Here is a 16,398-nt window from a genome sequence, read left to right as displayed (position 1 = left end):
CCTGCATTCATTTGTTAGTACATTTGCATATCATAGTCCTTTATTGCATCACAAAATCACAAAAATAAAGCATTTTGCATAACATTATTTATTGCATATCATATAAGAGCAAAAATACAAAAACAAGTGCAATGTTCATTCATTGCATCGCATGAAATGGACATAAGGCATCCCTACATGACATCATATAGACAATAAATTCACACCATAACATAGTTGCATATCATATATATCATCAAAAGTGTCAATCAAACTGTCTGGTTTGGTATGGCCCGCAAGTTGAGTACAAATCCAAGGATATCTAAATCATACTAAGTGACTATGTCCCTATCACTGTATGCTCCCTCTGTCCTCGTCATGTTTGTCTTGTCTTGAGGATGAAGCTTCTATTATCCATGGTCCATGGTCCGACATATCTGTCCAACAATGGGGCATCATTTTGTCAGTTTTTAGGGTTTCTTCCTACAGTCTGCATTTCCTTTTTTTACATGCAAATTGGGTGCATTCATGTCTTATTTTATCCCCTCTAGGTCCCTTTTTCCCTAGTACCACCATCGCCTTCATCGACAAGTTTTTCCACTTGCGTGACTTGCTTGAAACCTATCTTTAGGCACTTTTGCACTTGTGTAGCCTCAACCTGCGCTTGTGCAACATGAACCTGCACTTGTGCATAACACACAAGCGCGGATCCACCTCACACGTGCACCAATGTTATGTTTTTGCTTCGAAACACCCCCTGCAATGTCATAAAAGTGTGTGCAATTGACCAAAAGTAAAACATGGGTTTTTTAGGCCCTTCCCCATCCTCTTCCACCGTCCAGTCGTTTGTAGCTACGTGCATGTTCCTCAAGGTGGTCCGCCACTGGAGTTATAGCCATCTTTCTGCAATGTATTTTAGAATGCTTCTATCTTTTGCATTCGGTCTCCCATTTGCGTTTCGTTTGCGCTGGTAGATTCGTCTCGTTGTTGTCGATCAATTGGCCTCTTGTTTGGATTTTTTTGACCAATTCCTCGAGGGGGCATACATATATCCTAATTGTCGTCTGGGGCATATTTCTTAATTATTCTTTGAAACAACGCTCATAATTGCATTGTCTCAAAGAGGGGCGAAATGTAGGCGTCTAAAAATGGTCAATGCTTGCGGTGTCATACTTTAACATGTCCGCGTGACCTTATTTTAGGGTTTTCGCATCTTATTAACATTTCTTTTATGTCGTGCACTTGATCTTTATCATTTGTCGACATCTTGTCATTCTTTTGCGCTTTTGTCCTCTTAGGTCTTGTCAAATATTGTCTCTCGAGTTGTAATCAATTTTGTCATGTCAATTGGACATTGTCAATCCTGATTTGTGTTGAATTAGGGTTTTGTCCTCAATCTTTGTCATCTTCAATCAATCTTTGATCAATTATCATCCTTTTTCAATCATCATTTTGGATCCTCTTTTGTCAATTATCGATCAATCTTGTCAATTTGCGATCAATTCGTCATTGGTCTTCGTCAATCTCGGCCACATGTCATTCGACCTTCATCAAACCGACCCTTTATCAATCTTTGATCAATTTGTCATCGGTCTCAATCAATCATCAAATCTTTGCCAATTTTGGATCGATTAGTCATTGATCCTTTGTCATTTGTCATCTGTCAATTTGGTCCTTCTTGTCAATCTTGATCAATTTGTCGTTGATCTTCATCAGTCAATCGATATTGGCTCTTTATCAATTATCAAATCCTCATCATCTAATCATGGTCGACCTTATATCAATTTCAATTTTGTCATGACCTAATTGTCATCCTTTCATTTCTAATCTATCTCCTAGGGTTCTATGATCTAATCATTTAATCCTATTCGACATTTCCTTCTAGGTTAAATTATTTCATTTATCCTAGGTCCCTATTGTCACAATTAAATGTTTCATTTAATTGGCTAATTATGTCTTCTTTGTGAATTAATTAATAAATGAGAATTTATTAATTAATCTCACCTAATTCTCTTCATTTCTAATTTTCGAATTTCAAATTCCACTAATTATTCCCTCCTAACTTTTCCCACCAATTTCTCCGCTTTTTGTGCTCACTTATGTCATAATCAATGAGCAAAATTTGTGGCTCATTTTGTCATAAATTAGGTAGCTATTTTGTCTCTCAATCATGTAATAATTGATGAGCAATTATTGCTCTCAATTTGTCATAAATCAAAGGGGCTATTTCTTCTCTCAATTTGTCATAATTAGTTTGCACAATTTTCTCCCAATTTGTCATATCTTGAAAGAGCAATTTGTCATGAAATTATTGTCAGTCAATTTGTCACAAATCATGCCAATTCCTTATTTCGTTGCCCTTTTTGAATCCTCATCAAATTGTCTATAAATTGAGCACTCTTTTCTCAATCATGGCTAACCACATCTCGAATATCCTCACGCTGTCGATTTCACTATCAATTATCTTGCCTTTTTGCTCACTTTTGCACTTGTAGGTGAGATCCACAAACAACATATTTGGAGGAGAAAGAGAAACAATGGAGAATCATGGAGGAAGCACTTTGTTATGGTTTGCATATTTGTTTTAAGTGCTTTGTCTTCATATCTTTATTGGATGTGATAGGATCAATGTCTTAGCTTGTTATGTTTTGTGGTTGCATAACTTAGGCTTTGATGCTTTACCTATTTTCCTACCTCACATTGCCTTTTAAATTTTCCCAAGTGGGTGCCTAAAAAAGTGTCCTTTCCAATTTTATATAACCGTTCAATAAATATGAGTGCATGACTCTTCCCCTTCCTTGTTCCCACGTCCAAAGGGTGTTTTTATGATTTTAGCATTATAAATGATAGAAAAAGGTGTCCGTTCTTGAAAATTACAATGGCCTTTACACATAGGTCGCAAATATTGAATATTTTCAACCTCCTATGCACCCTTGAACACTTTGCCAGGTACCTAGAGACAGTAAAAACTCTATTCTGCAGAATTAGATCTTGAGATGGTAACTGCCTTAAGTTGCAAACTAGGTGAATATATAAGTTAATGGAAAAAAATGAAGCAACAAGGACTGTTGAGAGTAAAGTGTAGTACTGTAGATAGTAAACAAAACATCAAAAGAAATGATTAGATGCAATCAATGATGGAATCTCATTTCAACCAACTGAAGATTAAGTTGCAATAGATAATAAACAATGGATAGAAGGCCTTCAATGAAAAATACCAGTAAGGACAGAATCTTGAAAGAACCATATGATATTCTCACGGCAAATAGTTTGAGACCACCAAAGAAAAAGTCAACATTATACAATATTTTGGTCAACCCACAGATCATGGGTGTGACTTGCTGTGAAATCCAATACAATGTGTATTTCAATTGAACATTTACATTTCCATTTCAGGCTTTTATCATTACTTGTGCAACTTCTTATGCATACAGTTGTTTCCTACGATGCATAAAATATTGATTACATGCATACTAGGATCAGATGGTGGGGGATCATGAAGGACTAAGGAGTAACTTCCAGAACCATCTCAACAAACCACATACATCTAGCAGGGAACATTCTTGCCATGCCCCTAATGTCCTGAGAATATAAGCAATACATTCTCCGCCTCAGTTATAAGTACTCAGATAACCCTGAGTTTAAACTTTATTCATCTTCCGAAGCACCAAAGGATGCATGTGAAACAGCAGTATCAAGATGCAGGAACAATTGCAAATATATACAAGTACTCCAAAAAACTGGAAGCCCTATTCCACCTTTCTCTTAGCCCTCATTTGAAAGGATCAAATAAACACCAACTAGCAGACCAATTAATTACTTTTCCATTGGATAGAGTGACAAGGTTTAGAATTTCATAAATCTAAAACAAAATGAAAGATATTTGAAAAAGTATAAGCATATATATTATATATTCACACATTGTGAGGACACACCTTGCCTCTAGCACACCATGGAAAACCAAAAGCCATAAAGCATTAACTTAATAAATGGGCTTTTCTTAAATAGCACATACTTCAATAATTGGAAAAGAGGATAAATCAAGCTGGTGCCTTTATAAGCTAACAAATAAATGCAACTTTTTTCTAACTTCCTTTGATTTTGTGCTTTGCAGGTATAGATCCTTGAAAAAGATGTTTACCTCAATCAAACATGTCGCACCCTCACCATCTGATGCTATTGACTTTGCCAAACCTTGTAACACCTGCCATTGAAAAACAGCATTATATGAACCTAGTTGGTTATATTGTTAACTCAATAGTATCCTTCCCTGCACATTAATATCCAGATTTAGTTATACCAAGTTAACTAAAAAAATATAGAACATAATATGTTTAGTTATGCTACGAAAATTTCTCTTGCTTCTAGTTCCAGGAATGCCCATACTAGTTTGCTCTAGTCATGCTTGTACGGACAACACTCCCTATCTGACCTTCAGTTATAAATCTTAAATGCATTGTTCCAGGAGATGCATCCTATTTTTGACAAGTCAGAACTTAGGGTATAAGATGGTCTGGTAGGATGTTCATTGAGACACATATCAAGAAGCCATCACAAATGTCCCTTTATAGCAATCACTTCCATTTTTAAATAGTAAAAATGAGAAGCGGTTGATAAAATGTTTAAAGATGTCAATTGTGTTAGATGATATCTGAATCTGTGCATTTATATCAATAATGCATATATAATGTTATTCTGAAATAACTACCATTTAAACATAATTTAATGAGCATATTAAGGAAAAGGTACATACAGCTCATGAACAAGCGTATGTATTTTTAAACAACTACACAAATATTGAAAAAAGTTATAAGAAAACAACCCTCAAAACCATCACAAAGAATCCACCCTCCTTAAACTTTTATACAGTAGTCACTCATTTCTCAAACCAGCTCTCTGCTTCTACACAAAGCTCATTTTATTTTTGACCTATTTCTTCATTTTAAACTTTAAAGTTGACAAATGAACAATCCCAATGCTATTCATGAGAAATAATCATCACACATTTTTTTATCTAATGATTAGTATTACCACTACCATTACATCGTTTTTTTCAAATATCAATCTGCTGCTTGAAATATGTATGCCTTTCTAAGGTTCCCAGCAATTCTCGCTGAAATTTTTTAATTCTATTCTTTGGTTCCAACAATGCGATTTTGTTTTTTATTTCCTCACTGGAATATTCATATCATGTGAATAACAGAATTATTGAAAAGAGAGCAGCCAATTATAATTTCTCTTTGTCTGCTGTGTTGGCATCTAGGATTCCCCACATCACCTCCTTATGCTTGCGATCGGCTTTTTGATCAAAGGCTGAAATTTTCTTATTTGACTTGAACTTTTTTCTAAGGTTCCTCCTTGGTTGGATGACTAGGTGTAAAGTCAGAAGTGGCTGATGTTGAGGTTTCCCTTTAATATGCTTGTGGTTCTTTTGGATGAGGTTTCTTTGGTTCCTCATAGACAGCGGCTGCTAATATGCAACATTTAGTACTCTTGGGCCCTTGGCAGTGACCTATATTCCATTACCCCCTCCATTCAATAAGGAAAGACTACTATCCATTTTCAAACTTTATTAAGATTTTGAAAGGGGCAACAAATATGCGGCAGTTACCACGGCTAATGTAAAAACACAATCAATGATTTGTAAGACCTTCAAACTTGCAGCAGCTGGAAGCCTATGATCCCCTTTTTTGGAATTATTTAACACCCTTATGCTAAGTTGCCGAATCGGAATCGGAATCGGAATCGGGTGCGTGGGTACGATACGTTGGTACGGCAAAAAAAAAATTTGAAGGCTTGGGTACGTTTGGGTACTTCTAGACAAAAAATATAAAAAATTGTAAATATATAGTAATAATTATTATTTTATTTATACTTAATAGTTAATAATGTTGTATAATATTAAATCTATAACTACAATTTTTAAATTATCTATATCAATTTATAATTTTACCATATAATTATGAATATATAGTTTAATAAACACTATGTTAATATAGTATATAGTAATTAAAATTTTAAAACTATTATATAAAATTATAATCAATTGTTAAACTATTTAAAACTATATATTAAATATATAATAAGTATAAATGAAACTATTACGGGTGGGGAGGGATTATAATTATCGCCAATCGAATAGGATTAGATGAAAATATTTCCCGACCATACCATATCAACTGAGTGTGCATTTACCTCTGGCTTTCCCAGACTTACCAAACACGGAGGGCTACCGGCGTCACTTATTATGATTCTGTTGACGTGTCTGGAATCACATTGCTACAAACTCCATACAGCCAATGCAGAATAGAATAGCCGACTGATTATCCTACTCTCTCTTGAGATAAGGAAGTCTCTAATGCTGTTTTCTAAGTTTGATCAAAAGAGACTACCTCAAGGTTTCTTTTGTCAGGTCTTGACTGCAGGACCTCTCAGTGGCTTGATGTGTTTTTGCTGGAAACACAAGGGGACTTACGATTTGCAACAAGCTAGTCTGCTGTGATTTTCGAATTATGCAATAAAGAGCAAAAGGAAAGGGTTAGGAGATCTAAAACTAACAACACGGGTATGCGGGTAGACGGATTCAACATAACCAATTCCTGCTTGGCCAGAATAGCTCACAACCTTGCAGGAACGGTGCGATCTTCAAAGGGACTTGGAAGATTTTTAGACTGGAGATGCACGGCTAAGCACCCAATTCTGGCGCAGCTTAGACGGACACCTGCAATTGAACTAAGCACAATCGAAGGCTCAGGTTAACCACACAAAAGGATACACAATCAGTATATCCTCAGTGGTATGAGCCTGAATCTATCAAATACCTGCACACCCAAAATAGAAAGATCTATCTAAAATGCTGAAAGAAACCATGCAAACAGGATGAAAACAAGACAATAAACACCAAATCAATGTTTATATATTGATTTCAACTGCCTATTACAACAATTTCTGCAGCATCTCTATGCTACTGCTAAGATCTAACCTATTCTAACTCTAAAATCTAACTATCTAACCATCTAACCCTTTACAAAAGAAAGGCCTCTGCCTTTTATAGATTTTACAATTTTGAATCAGAGGCCAGGATGGACTGCATCCAAGGGTCCTGATCTGCCTTCCAGAAGCTGGCAGCTTTAACCCATGCCGAATTAATTCTCAGTTATCCAACCAACAACTATCTCAACTACCTACCACTATTTGGCTTTAATTCAGGTCTATCCAATCTTCTTGGTGGTCGGGAATAGTTATCCACAAAAATATCTTGCACGAGACCCATAGGCAATTTACAATAAAGTTGTTTCAGTTTTAAAACTGAATTTCTGGACTTAAATCCAGCTGTGTGCTTTTTTGAGAATGCATAAACTTGCAGCATTCAGAGTGTTCTTTTGCTTTTTGCCTTCAATTTCATCGGTGGACTTTATCTTTGTTCAGCGGCACAATTCCCAATGTTTGGTTGCTCTCGCGCTCCTGCAACACGTTCCCACATCTTTTTCTTTTTTCAGTTTTCAGCACCTGGCCTTGATTTGCGTTTGAGGTTTGAGGTTTTTCTCCTGGTTCTTCGATGACGTCCTGCGATCAATCAACCAATTTCACTTCATTAAATTAATTTGAAAAATTAATTAATTTAACAAATATTAAATTTAATGGCGTCTGGTTTGAGAAGCTCTTTGTGAGATGTATCTTGAAAATGCTTCTCCTTTCTCTTCGAATGTGAAATCTGATCCTTGGTCGATTTACTTCTGCGTGATTTTACCTTTGGAGTCTTGGACGTTTTGAATGGTTTTACGGTGCGATTCTGGAGGTTTGAAGAACTTCTGCAAATTTTAAAACTCTAACTCTCATGCTTTTTCTGGTGAATTTCGGAGAATGGAGGGCACTTTTTGTAATTTCATCATATTCTCCAATTTAGCCCCCCAGGGTCCGAAATTGGCGTTTTAAGTGAAATTTTGGACAATTTGGGGATTTTTGCAACTCTTCCAAATATTAAATTTCGGCCCATGGTCCGAAATTGATGTTTTGGGCGAAATTCGGAGCTCTTGGGGTTTCTTACAAACCTTTTAAGCATTTTTGGACCTTCTGGCATTTTTGGAATTTAAAAGAAAACTTCAGGCCATAAGGCGCTTTACAACTTGCCCAGAATTTCGGACCCTTAACCATATTTTGCAAAAAAAAACTTCGGACCTTTAAACACTTCTGCAAATTCGGAGTTTCAAGGCGTTTTTGAAAATTCGGAGGTTTCCACATTTTTGGCGAACTCTGCTAAGAATATTTTCGGACCTAAACGCGCCTGGAAATTTCGCGATTTTAATATTTTCGGACCTAAACGCGCCTCCACCTCATGCTCCAAGCTACCTTTGGACTTCTTAATATTGGATCGATCTCTCTTTTCTAGTATAGCCCACTCTAGAGTTATAGCGGGTACGGCTATATAATGTGATCAGCAAAACAAAAATAATATTTGATTTATTCTAAAATAATAATACCTAGAGAATTAAATAAAAATATATTTTTTGGATGTTCTGATCTACTAAACCTGCAATAACTCATAAAGCCTAAATTTGACCTCTGAGTGAAGCCAACAAAGAGGATCGGAATTTTTCCATCTTCTTTTCCAAGTAATCCCAGAGGGTTTTCATCCTCATGGAAAGATGTTGAACCAAAGCTCTGCAACAAGGGTTTCTAGAATTTGATGTTGACAAAATAGAATGAATGACTTTTTCCATTTATTTAATCCATTTTCCATCCAAACCTAAACATAATTAAAATTTTCTTTTAATTTGAATATTCATCTTTTTCCTTTAAATTCCATAATTAGCTTTTTAAATAATTAAATATAAGTTGTCCTTTAAATTTCTCACTTTTTGACAACTTAAATATTTAACCATTTAATAATTTAATTACTTCTGCACAACCACCAAAGTTTTGGAAAATATTAAAATATGCCAAATGTGATTTTTGACCTCACCACCAACACTAAAAACACGTAGGACAATTATTTATTTGAAACATGGCACTCTCCCAAGATGACAAACCTCTCAAGAAGTGTGCAGTGCTACTAGAATGTCAAATCCACACATGGAAGGTACCATTGTAGTCATCTTGACTCTAGGAACTCTCTACCATTGTTAGAAAACCTTTTTGAGAAAGTTGATGCCGTCATGAATGTAGGTTGATAATCAAATTTTGGAAGCATTATATCATGATGTTAGGATGACCGTTCAATATACGGTGATCTCGTCTCGTAATGGAATGGTGGAGCTAAGTAGTGGATATACAATTCCATTTTTGGAAAATGGAATGCTTACAAGTGCTTTGCATAGAACAAAAATTATCAAAGGTATTAAACTTCATGGCTCTGTTTCTACTAATGATTTGTTTAATCCTTTAGTGGAAATTGCTCCAGTCTAAGAGAACGGAATTTACAATAGAATTTCAATGCAACAAGTCACTTGGAACCATCATAGGTAGGTACTTGTTTTGGTTGAGCTCCTATTCTGTATGCTTGGTCCTTGGGTGGTAGTATTCTCGTAGCTTTACCAGTTTGTTGTTTCCTTAGTGTTGATTTTGGTAGTATTCTCCTTATGGTTACTTTTTGGTTGCGGGAGAATTCTTTTGCTACCATAGTTTGGTATGGCTTTCTATAGTTTTGTATGGTTGGATGCATGAGTCTTGTTCTCCATATGTTTTACTTTGTTTGGTTCAATTTGATAGTATATGTTTTTAAATATTCTATGTAAGTCTCTGGTGTTACTATGGATGGTCCATTAGTATTTGTGGCTTATATTGTTGCTAGGCTAGGGCCTCATATATGGATCCCCAGTTATATAATAAAAAAGAAAACTATTTCAGCAACAAGTAGGCATAAAATAGTCTCTACTTCTTGGATGGTTCTTTAGTATTTATGGCATCTACTGTTGCTAGTCTAGGGCCCCAGTATGGATCCCCAATAATATAATCAAAATTAAAACATTTTCAGTAAGTAGGCATAAAATTATTATTGGCTTAACCTAAGGGCATAAAGCACTTGTTTATAAGTTTCTACAAAGATTTGCATTCTCCTACAATGCAAATTAACTAGGAAAAATACAAAAATATAATTTTCCATGCTAAAATAGTTTGCTAGCACACAAAGCAAGCCTCAAATACCAAATTGTTTAAAAATAAAGTATCTAGAAAAAGAAAAACTCCAAATAGATTTCTACTAGACATATAATGTCTCAAGACAAACCTTATAAAATGTCATCTAAGAACAGCTCTCCTCCAATAATAGCAACAACTAAAAATATTCAATCCAAACTCAATTATCGGGTACAGGTGCCAAGGGCTGGGTGCAAGTTTGGCTCGGGTCCGGGTATGGTCCAAGTGCGGGCTTGGGTACGCACTAGGTTTGGCAGAATAAAATGTATATTTAATGTATTCATTTTATCCGATCTTGGCTTGTCCAAAAATGGATGTTTATTCTAACTTAATTGGCATCAAATTTGGTTTTAAGCAATGGTCCTAGTTTGAGGGTATGCATACAAATCTAATGTACACCAGCAACATGTCGTCAAAAGATCATAACATATTATATATTGTTGATGTAGAAATTGAAGATGTATTAATATATAGATTTATTAAATATATAATAACATTATGAATACTTATATATAATATTTTACATATATATTATGTATTAAATTAAATATATATGTGTATGTATGTTCAGATGTACTTGTACCCGTATCCAAGGAAAAAAAATTATCATATCCGAATCTGTATCCTGTACCCGTACCCATACTTGAATGGGTAACTTAGAATCCAAAGTGTTGACAGCTCCTCTTAATGACTTTGATACAACAAGATCAGCTTCCTTGCTCTATAAGAAGCTTGAAACCCTCGTAAGTCATAGCAAATTTCACAATTCCCTACAATCTTGGCAACAGATTTGGTGAATCCCCACACAATCTTGGTGACTTGAATCTGAATGCTTGTTGAACACATACATACAAACCCTTGTCAACTCTTTAAACTTAAATTGTTGACGTTTTAAAACCCTAGGCTTTGTCAAAGACAACCTTGAAAATAAATCCTTGGCAAAGTCTTTGGTTGATGAAAACTTGATCCAAAAACTGTAGGTGTCTCATGAAGAATGGAAAATTGATTTCAAACCATAACCATTTGAAACAAATCTATGATTTGATGTTTTGGAAATGTTTTGACCACCTTCACACATTCTCCTTTGAGAAAAACTGTAGCATCAAATGCTAAGCTCTTTTAAGGAAGAGCGACAAAACCAATGTGCAACACTATGTGCCAGCTGAAATACCTGCAACAAACTCCACAAGGCATTCCCAATGATGCGCAACAGCATGGTAAAGCTTTTCTTGGACTAAAGATGGCACCTCTTGTTGGGTAAATGGTCTAATGGCATTAGAAAACTCAGAAAAACCTACTAGAGATGCTTGAAATGGAAGAGAATCAATGATACCAACCGCTGCTAAACTGATTATGTTCCTAAAACCTTATGAGGCGTTAGGTTCTTTTTCCTATACACAAAACTTGGACATTCTTTCTCACAGCAAGCATAAGGGTGCTCCTTTTTCATGTTTTAAAACTGGCCGAAGCACTTGTGAGCATGCACCCTTGGTCTTTTTATCTGGTTTTAGGATTTTACTCACACTTGACACTCTTTACTCTAGTGCACACCTGCAGTCTGTCATATTTTTTTGTGTTTTGAACTTTTGGCTTAAATTTTGACACTCTCATCACTCATGCTTGAGTGCATGTTACCTTGTCATTTTAAGATCATGGTGTCTGGTCCCACCTTGCATCAACTCATGCTAGTGGTCTGGTATGCTTATTTCCTCACTTTCAGACATTGCCTTGTGGAGGAGCACATGGGAACACTAGACGACCCGTTTCTATGATTACAAACTTTGACATATCTTTGAGTTTGAGTGTGTGCCACAAATATAGGACAACTAACTTTGAATGTTTTAATCCCTTTTGACATCCCTTCATACTAGCACATGCTAATGGTCTATATCTTTTGTAACAAAATCAAATTTCGACAACCCATTATAGAGGTGCGTTCCAATGATTTGAATGGCTAATTTTGACCATCTTTCACTCAATTCAGGCTCCTTGGTGTCTTGGCACACTTATTGGAAGTGTTTGCCACCTTTTGATTTCAACACTAATGTCTTGCTTTTGTATTGGCTCAATCTAATACACAAGGATGTCCATTTTCCTGCCTCGGACCATTTTTCCTTTTCTCTTGCAGCCAAGCTCTGATCTTTATCTAATTTGATACATTGGAAAACATCTTCTATTAGCTATGCAAGAACACTACTTAAAGCTTCATGGCATGACAATCATTAACATGGGAGACATGGATTCCACAATGACATACTGGATGAGAAATGACCAATGTTTTGACAAGAAAAATGACTATATGAAAAAATTTGTTTAGGTGCAAGTTGCAACAATAGGTCCATGCTGAAAGGATGTTTTTGTACTTATTGAGTTAAATCCAATAATCTTGGGACCATTTTAGCATAGTTACATGAGTTGCAAGTATTTCTCAAGTACTCATGAGTTCTTCCTGTACAAAGAGAAGATCTGATTTGAACACATAAGAGTCAGTTAAAACTGTAAAAGTTCTATCAATCTAGTGGTTATAGTCTAAGTCACCGTGTTCGAATTCGAATTCGAGTTTGGCAACAATAAAATTCGGATGAAGTTCGACAACAGTTAAAAATTCAAAAAAAAAAATCGACATTAAATTCGCCTTATATTAAAAAAATTAAATATAAATAATATATCCAATAAATTATCAAATTAGTTTAGCTAATGTTTTTTAAAGATCTTAAATTTAAATTTACTATAATTAAATATTAACTTTTTATAAAATTTATTATAAATAATATAATCTTTAAGCTTTTTTTAAGACATCTAAGTGACTGTTTTTATATTAAAAATACAAACTTTAACAACATATTTATAAATTTTAATTGAAATAATAGCATTTTGAAATTTTGATAGAATATTCATAAAAAACGAAAACAAAAACCTAAAAGAAAACTAAAACAATGAAAATCTATATGTCCAGGAGTCACGTAGGAGATGCAGCTGCGGTGTCAAACTTGCTGGATCACGTCAAACATGCAGGGTGTTGCTGGAGAAATTTTGTTCGCATCGAACTTGCAAAGCGTCGCCTCTATCCGCGCATAGCTTCTCCAATACAAGCAAGGATGTTGGACGTCCATGAATAGGAAAACCCATCAAGGAAGCTCGCATTTTTAAAATGCATTTTTTACTGAGAAAACCTTAACTGATTTACCATATGAATATTATGGCGAACTGAACAAATTTTTTGGGTTTTTAAAAAATTCGTTGAATTTTGAATTTCATGTATCAAATTCGCCGAATGCAATGACTAAGGTTATAGTTATTAACTTGCAAGTATTGCAAAAATTTGTGAAAAATCTCACAAATCGATGATAGACATATGAAAAGAAAATTATTTTGAAAATTTTTAACAATTATCTGTATCCTTTTAATTTTATTTTTTACCAGAGTTATTTTCAAGAAATCTCTTGAGCTTGACTCTTCAGTCATGTCAAACCAATGTCAAGAAGGAATTAGCTGAATTTATTGTTAGTAGCATGAAATTTTTAACAACCATCTAATCATTAAACTTGATTAAATTCAACAGAGTGAAAAATATAAGAGGAAAGAAAATTGTTATTTGCAGTGCCCCATGGAGACACATCTCTTAGATGTTTAAGAGACATAAGGACATGGAAGCTGCATCCCCTTCACATCACATTTTTTTTCTGATTTTTTTTCTCTCCCAGGACATTTCCACTTTTTTGGGGGTGCTTGGGAATGTCAAACATCGTCAATACATAATGGGACTTCCCCCATCTACTAGGGATGTTCCAGTATCCCCCATGTCAACTGCTGTTCAAGAAGACATATTTTGTAAAATGAAAAGCAGAGAGGCGATTTTCAAGTGCTAATTTTCATGATCACTAATACTATGACAATTAGACATTCATATTTATCATTATGTATTCGTATTTCAATGTTTTACTCAATTTTGGATTTCAATTTTCAATGGGCAATATTGAATGTTGATTTTTCAATGTCATAAATGTTATTGTTACTTGAATTTCAGCTATTTAGAATGTTCAATGGTTTTCAAAGTTTAATTGTTCAATTGAAAATTTATAAATTTATATATAAAATTTGCCATATCCTCACCCCTTTCATACCCATCCCTGAAACTCAGAGAAATACTGGTTATTTGGGTTCATAAATTATGAATAACGGTACTTTAAGTAAAACTATTGTATATCGGTTTGTGGTATATAGTCCCATGAGGGACTTTAGCAAAAGGATGAACTCGTATGTATATCAATTACTATGATAGTACCACTGGAAACATTTTGGAAATTATCCTAGAAAAACATATGCAATGTTAAAAAGGGACAAGTATGACACATACAGCATCAAGCGCTGTTTGTAGCTGATTGGCTTCTGAATTCTCAAGAGAAGTTATTTCCTTGGCTCTAGATGCACCACTAGCCAATGCAATAATTGTATCATTTGTACTTGAGTCTCCATCAACCTGCAAGAAAACCAAAATGTTCGTATCACATGATAACAAATCTGATCTGTTGCAAGTCTCAACATATAATATGTTGCATCTGGATCATCATATTAATAGGCAACACATGAACCTGCCACCCTGTTAGGATATAAAGAAAACATCTCTAGACTCTGAGCTCTAAAATTCAAAGTATAATGCAGGAAATAAAAATGCGGGAAATAAAAATGCAAAAAAAAGGTGCTTACATAATTGCTCCATTTTCAATACATAAAATCCACTTTGTGTACGTTCTTATGGACCGAAACATGTAAAAGCTATGCCATAACAACATAGACTCTTATATACCGAGAAATTCTATGTTCTTTAGGTAACATTTTAAGGAAGAACAAAAGGATCCACCAACTCTATATGAAAGCATTGCAAAAAGTATTTTACATTTCCAGCCTTAGACTATAAATACATCCATGATCAATTCTTTTTGTGTTAATCTCATGTCAAAAAGAATGTTATTTTAAGCATGCATTATAATATTACTTGTTTTCCAATTATGCTACCACTCAATATTCATGTTGAACTTTTAATCCAGAATGTTTAAAGAAATTGCATTAACTAATAGAAGCAAAGTGATATAAACATTTTCTCATAATAACTTACAGTAATTTGATTGAAACTTCTCTTCACTGATGTCAAGACCATTTTCCTCCATACATCTGCTGAAACCACTGCATCCGAAGTTATAACCTAGGAGAACAAAGAAAATAAAAAATAAATATATTTTAAAGTATAATTAAAAAAGTCATTTTCAAAGAATAATGTACACTCATGCTGTGAAAATCACAAATTTCTCATGCTGTTTAATGTGTACAATAATGGCATGTGGCATGTCAATGTGTCTATGATGGTCTCTGCTTGTGTGTGTGTGACACAGAGAGAGAGAGAGAGAGAGAGAGAGAGAGAGAGATACACTGAGCATTGTAGCCAGGTTTGGATGAATCATTCCTGAACCTTTTGCAATGCCTCCAATTCTCACAGTTGCTCCTCCTATCTATTATCAAAATGGTGAAAACATAAGGATTTGATTGATTGAAGACCAAAATGAGCACACTTTGTTTGACAAAAAATGAAGTCAACCTTGTATAACCCAGAGGAATTAATTCTTGAAGAAAGTTTAAAAGGCACTACAAAATCACACAGCACCTGAGTCTCAAGGGCTACACTTTTGCTGACAAGATCAGTTGTTGTGATAGCTACAGCGGCAGAATCAGCTCTACAGTAAGAATATCAAACATCAGTATGCAAGAATATCAAGAAATCATAAAGATATGACAAAGTTCAGCGTCAGATAAAAACCAATGAGTAAAAAACAGTATAAGATGGAGAGATGAGCTATGCAAACTCACGAAATTATTAACAGAAGATATAAGAAGACAGAAGTTAGAACCTGTTGCTTCTGTGTGCCCAAAACAATGTTTATATAGCCAAGGTCTTATACGAGTACAGGTGCTGAAATGCACATACATGCATACAAATTTCATTAAGGACATCATGTTGCCATTTAAAGTTTAGTTCATATGGAACCGTGTTTTCTCTTTAAATAATAAAGTGATCAAATCTGCTTTATAATTTTATACACAATTATGATCTTGAATATAGGAGCATAGAATCTTAGAATGTAACCATCTATCAAATATTTTAAATTCCACCTCTCTTCTTGACATTCCATGCTCAACTGAGCAATACCAATGTTGGACCCATACAAGAAAAATTGTAGAGTCAGTCATCTTTCAAGTCGAAATACTGTTATTGATTGTCTAGTTTGTCTA

The 16,398-nt window shown here is 34.6% G+C and overlaps 1 protein-coding gene across 2 annotated transcripts in view; it reads right to left on the bottom strand.

Moving 5' to 3' along the window:
• The window catches only part of LOC131065838 (arginine biosynthesis bifunctional protein ArgJ, chloroplastic), a 133,613-nt gene that overhangs the window by 22,059 nt on the left and 95,156 nt on the right, over positions 1 to 16,398 (bottom strand). For both annotated transcript variants that reach the window (XM_058000475.2, XM_058000474.2), the window contains exons 9-13: positions 15,773 to 15,842; positions 15,540 to 15,620; positions 15,230 to 15,316; positions 14,471 to 14,593; positions 4,121 to 4,183 (exon numbers count right to left, since the gene is read on the bottom strand). In XM_058000475.2, coding sequence (XP_057856458.2) covers positions 4,121 to 4,183; positions 14,471 to 14,593; positions 15,230 to 15,316; positions 15,540 to 15,620; positions 15,773 to 15,842 — 424 coding nt within the window. The remainder of the gene's footprint in view (positions 1 to 4,120; positions 4,184 to 14,470; positions 14,594 to 15,229; positions 15,317 to 15,539; positions 15,621 to 15,772; positions 15,843 to 16,398) is intronic.

The sequence above is a fragment of the Cryptomeria japonica genome, chromosome 6 (genome assembly GCF_030272615.1).
Source record: "Cryptomeria japonica chromosome 6, Sugi_1.0, whole genome shotgun sequence".
NCBI classification, from domain to species: Eukaryota; Viridiplantae; Streptophyta; class Pinopsida; order Cupressales; family Cupressaceae; genus Cryptomeria; species Cryptomeria japonica.
Note: the sequence above shows the minus strand (reverse complement) of the source record. Positions and strands in the feature narration are given on the sequence as shown.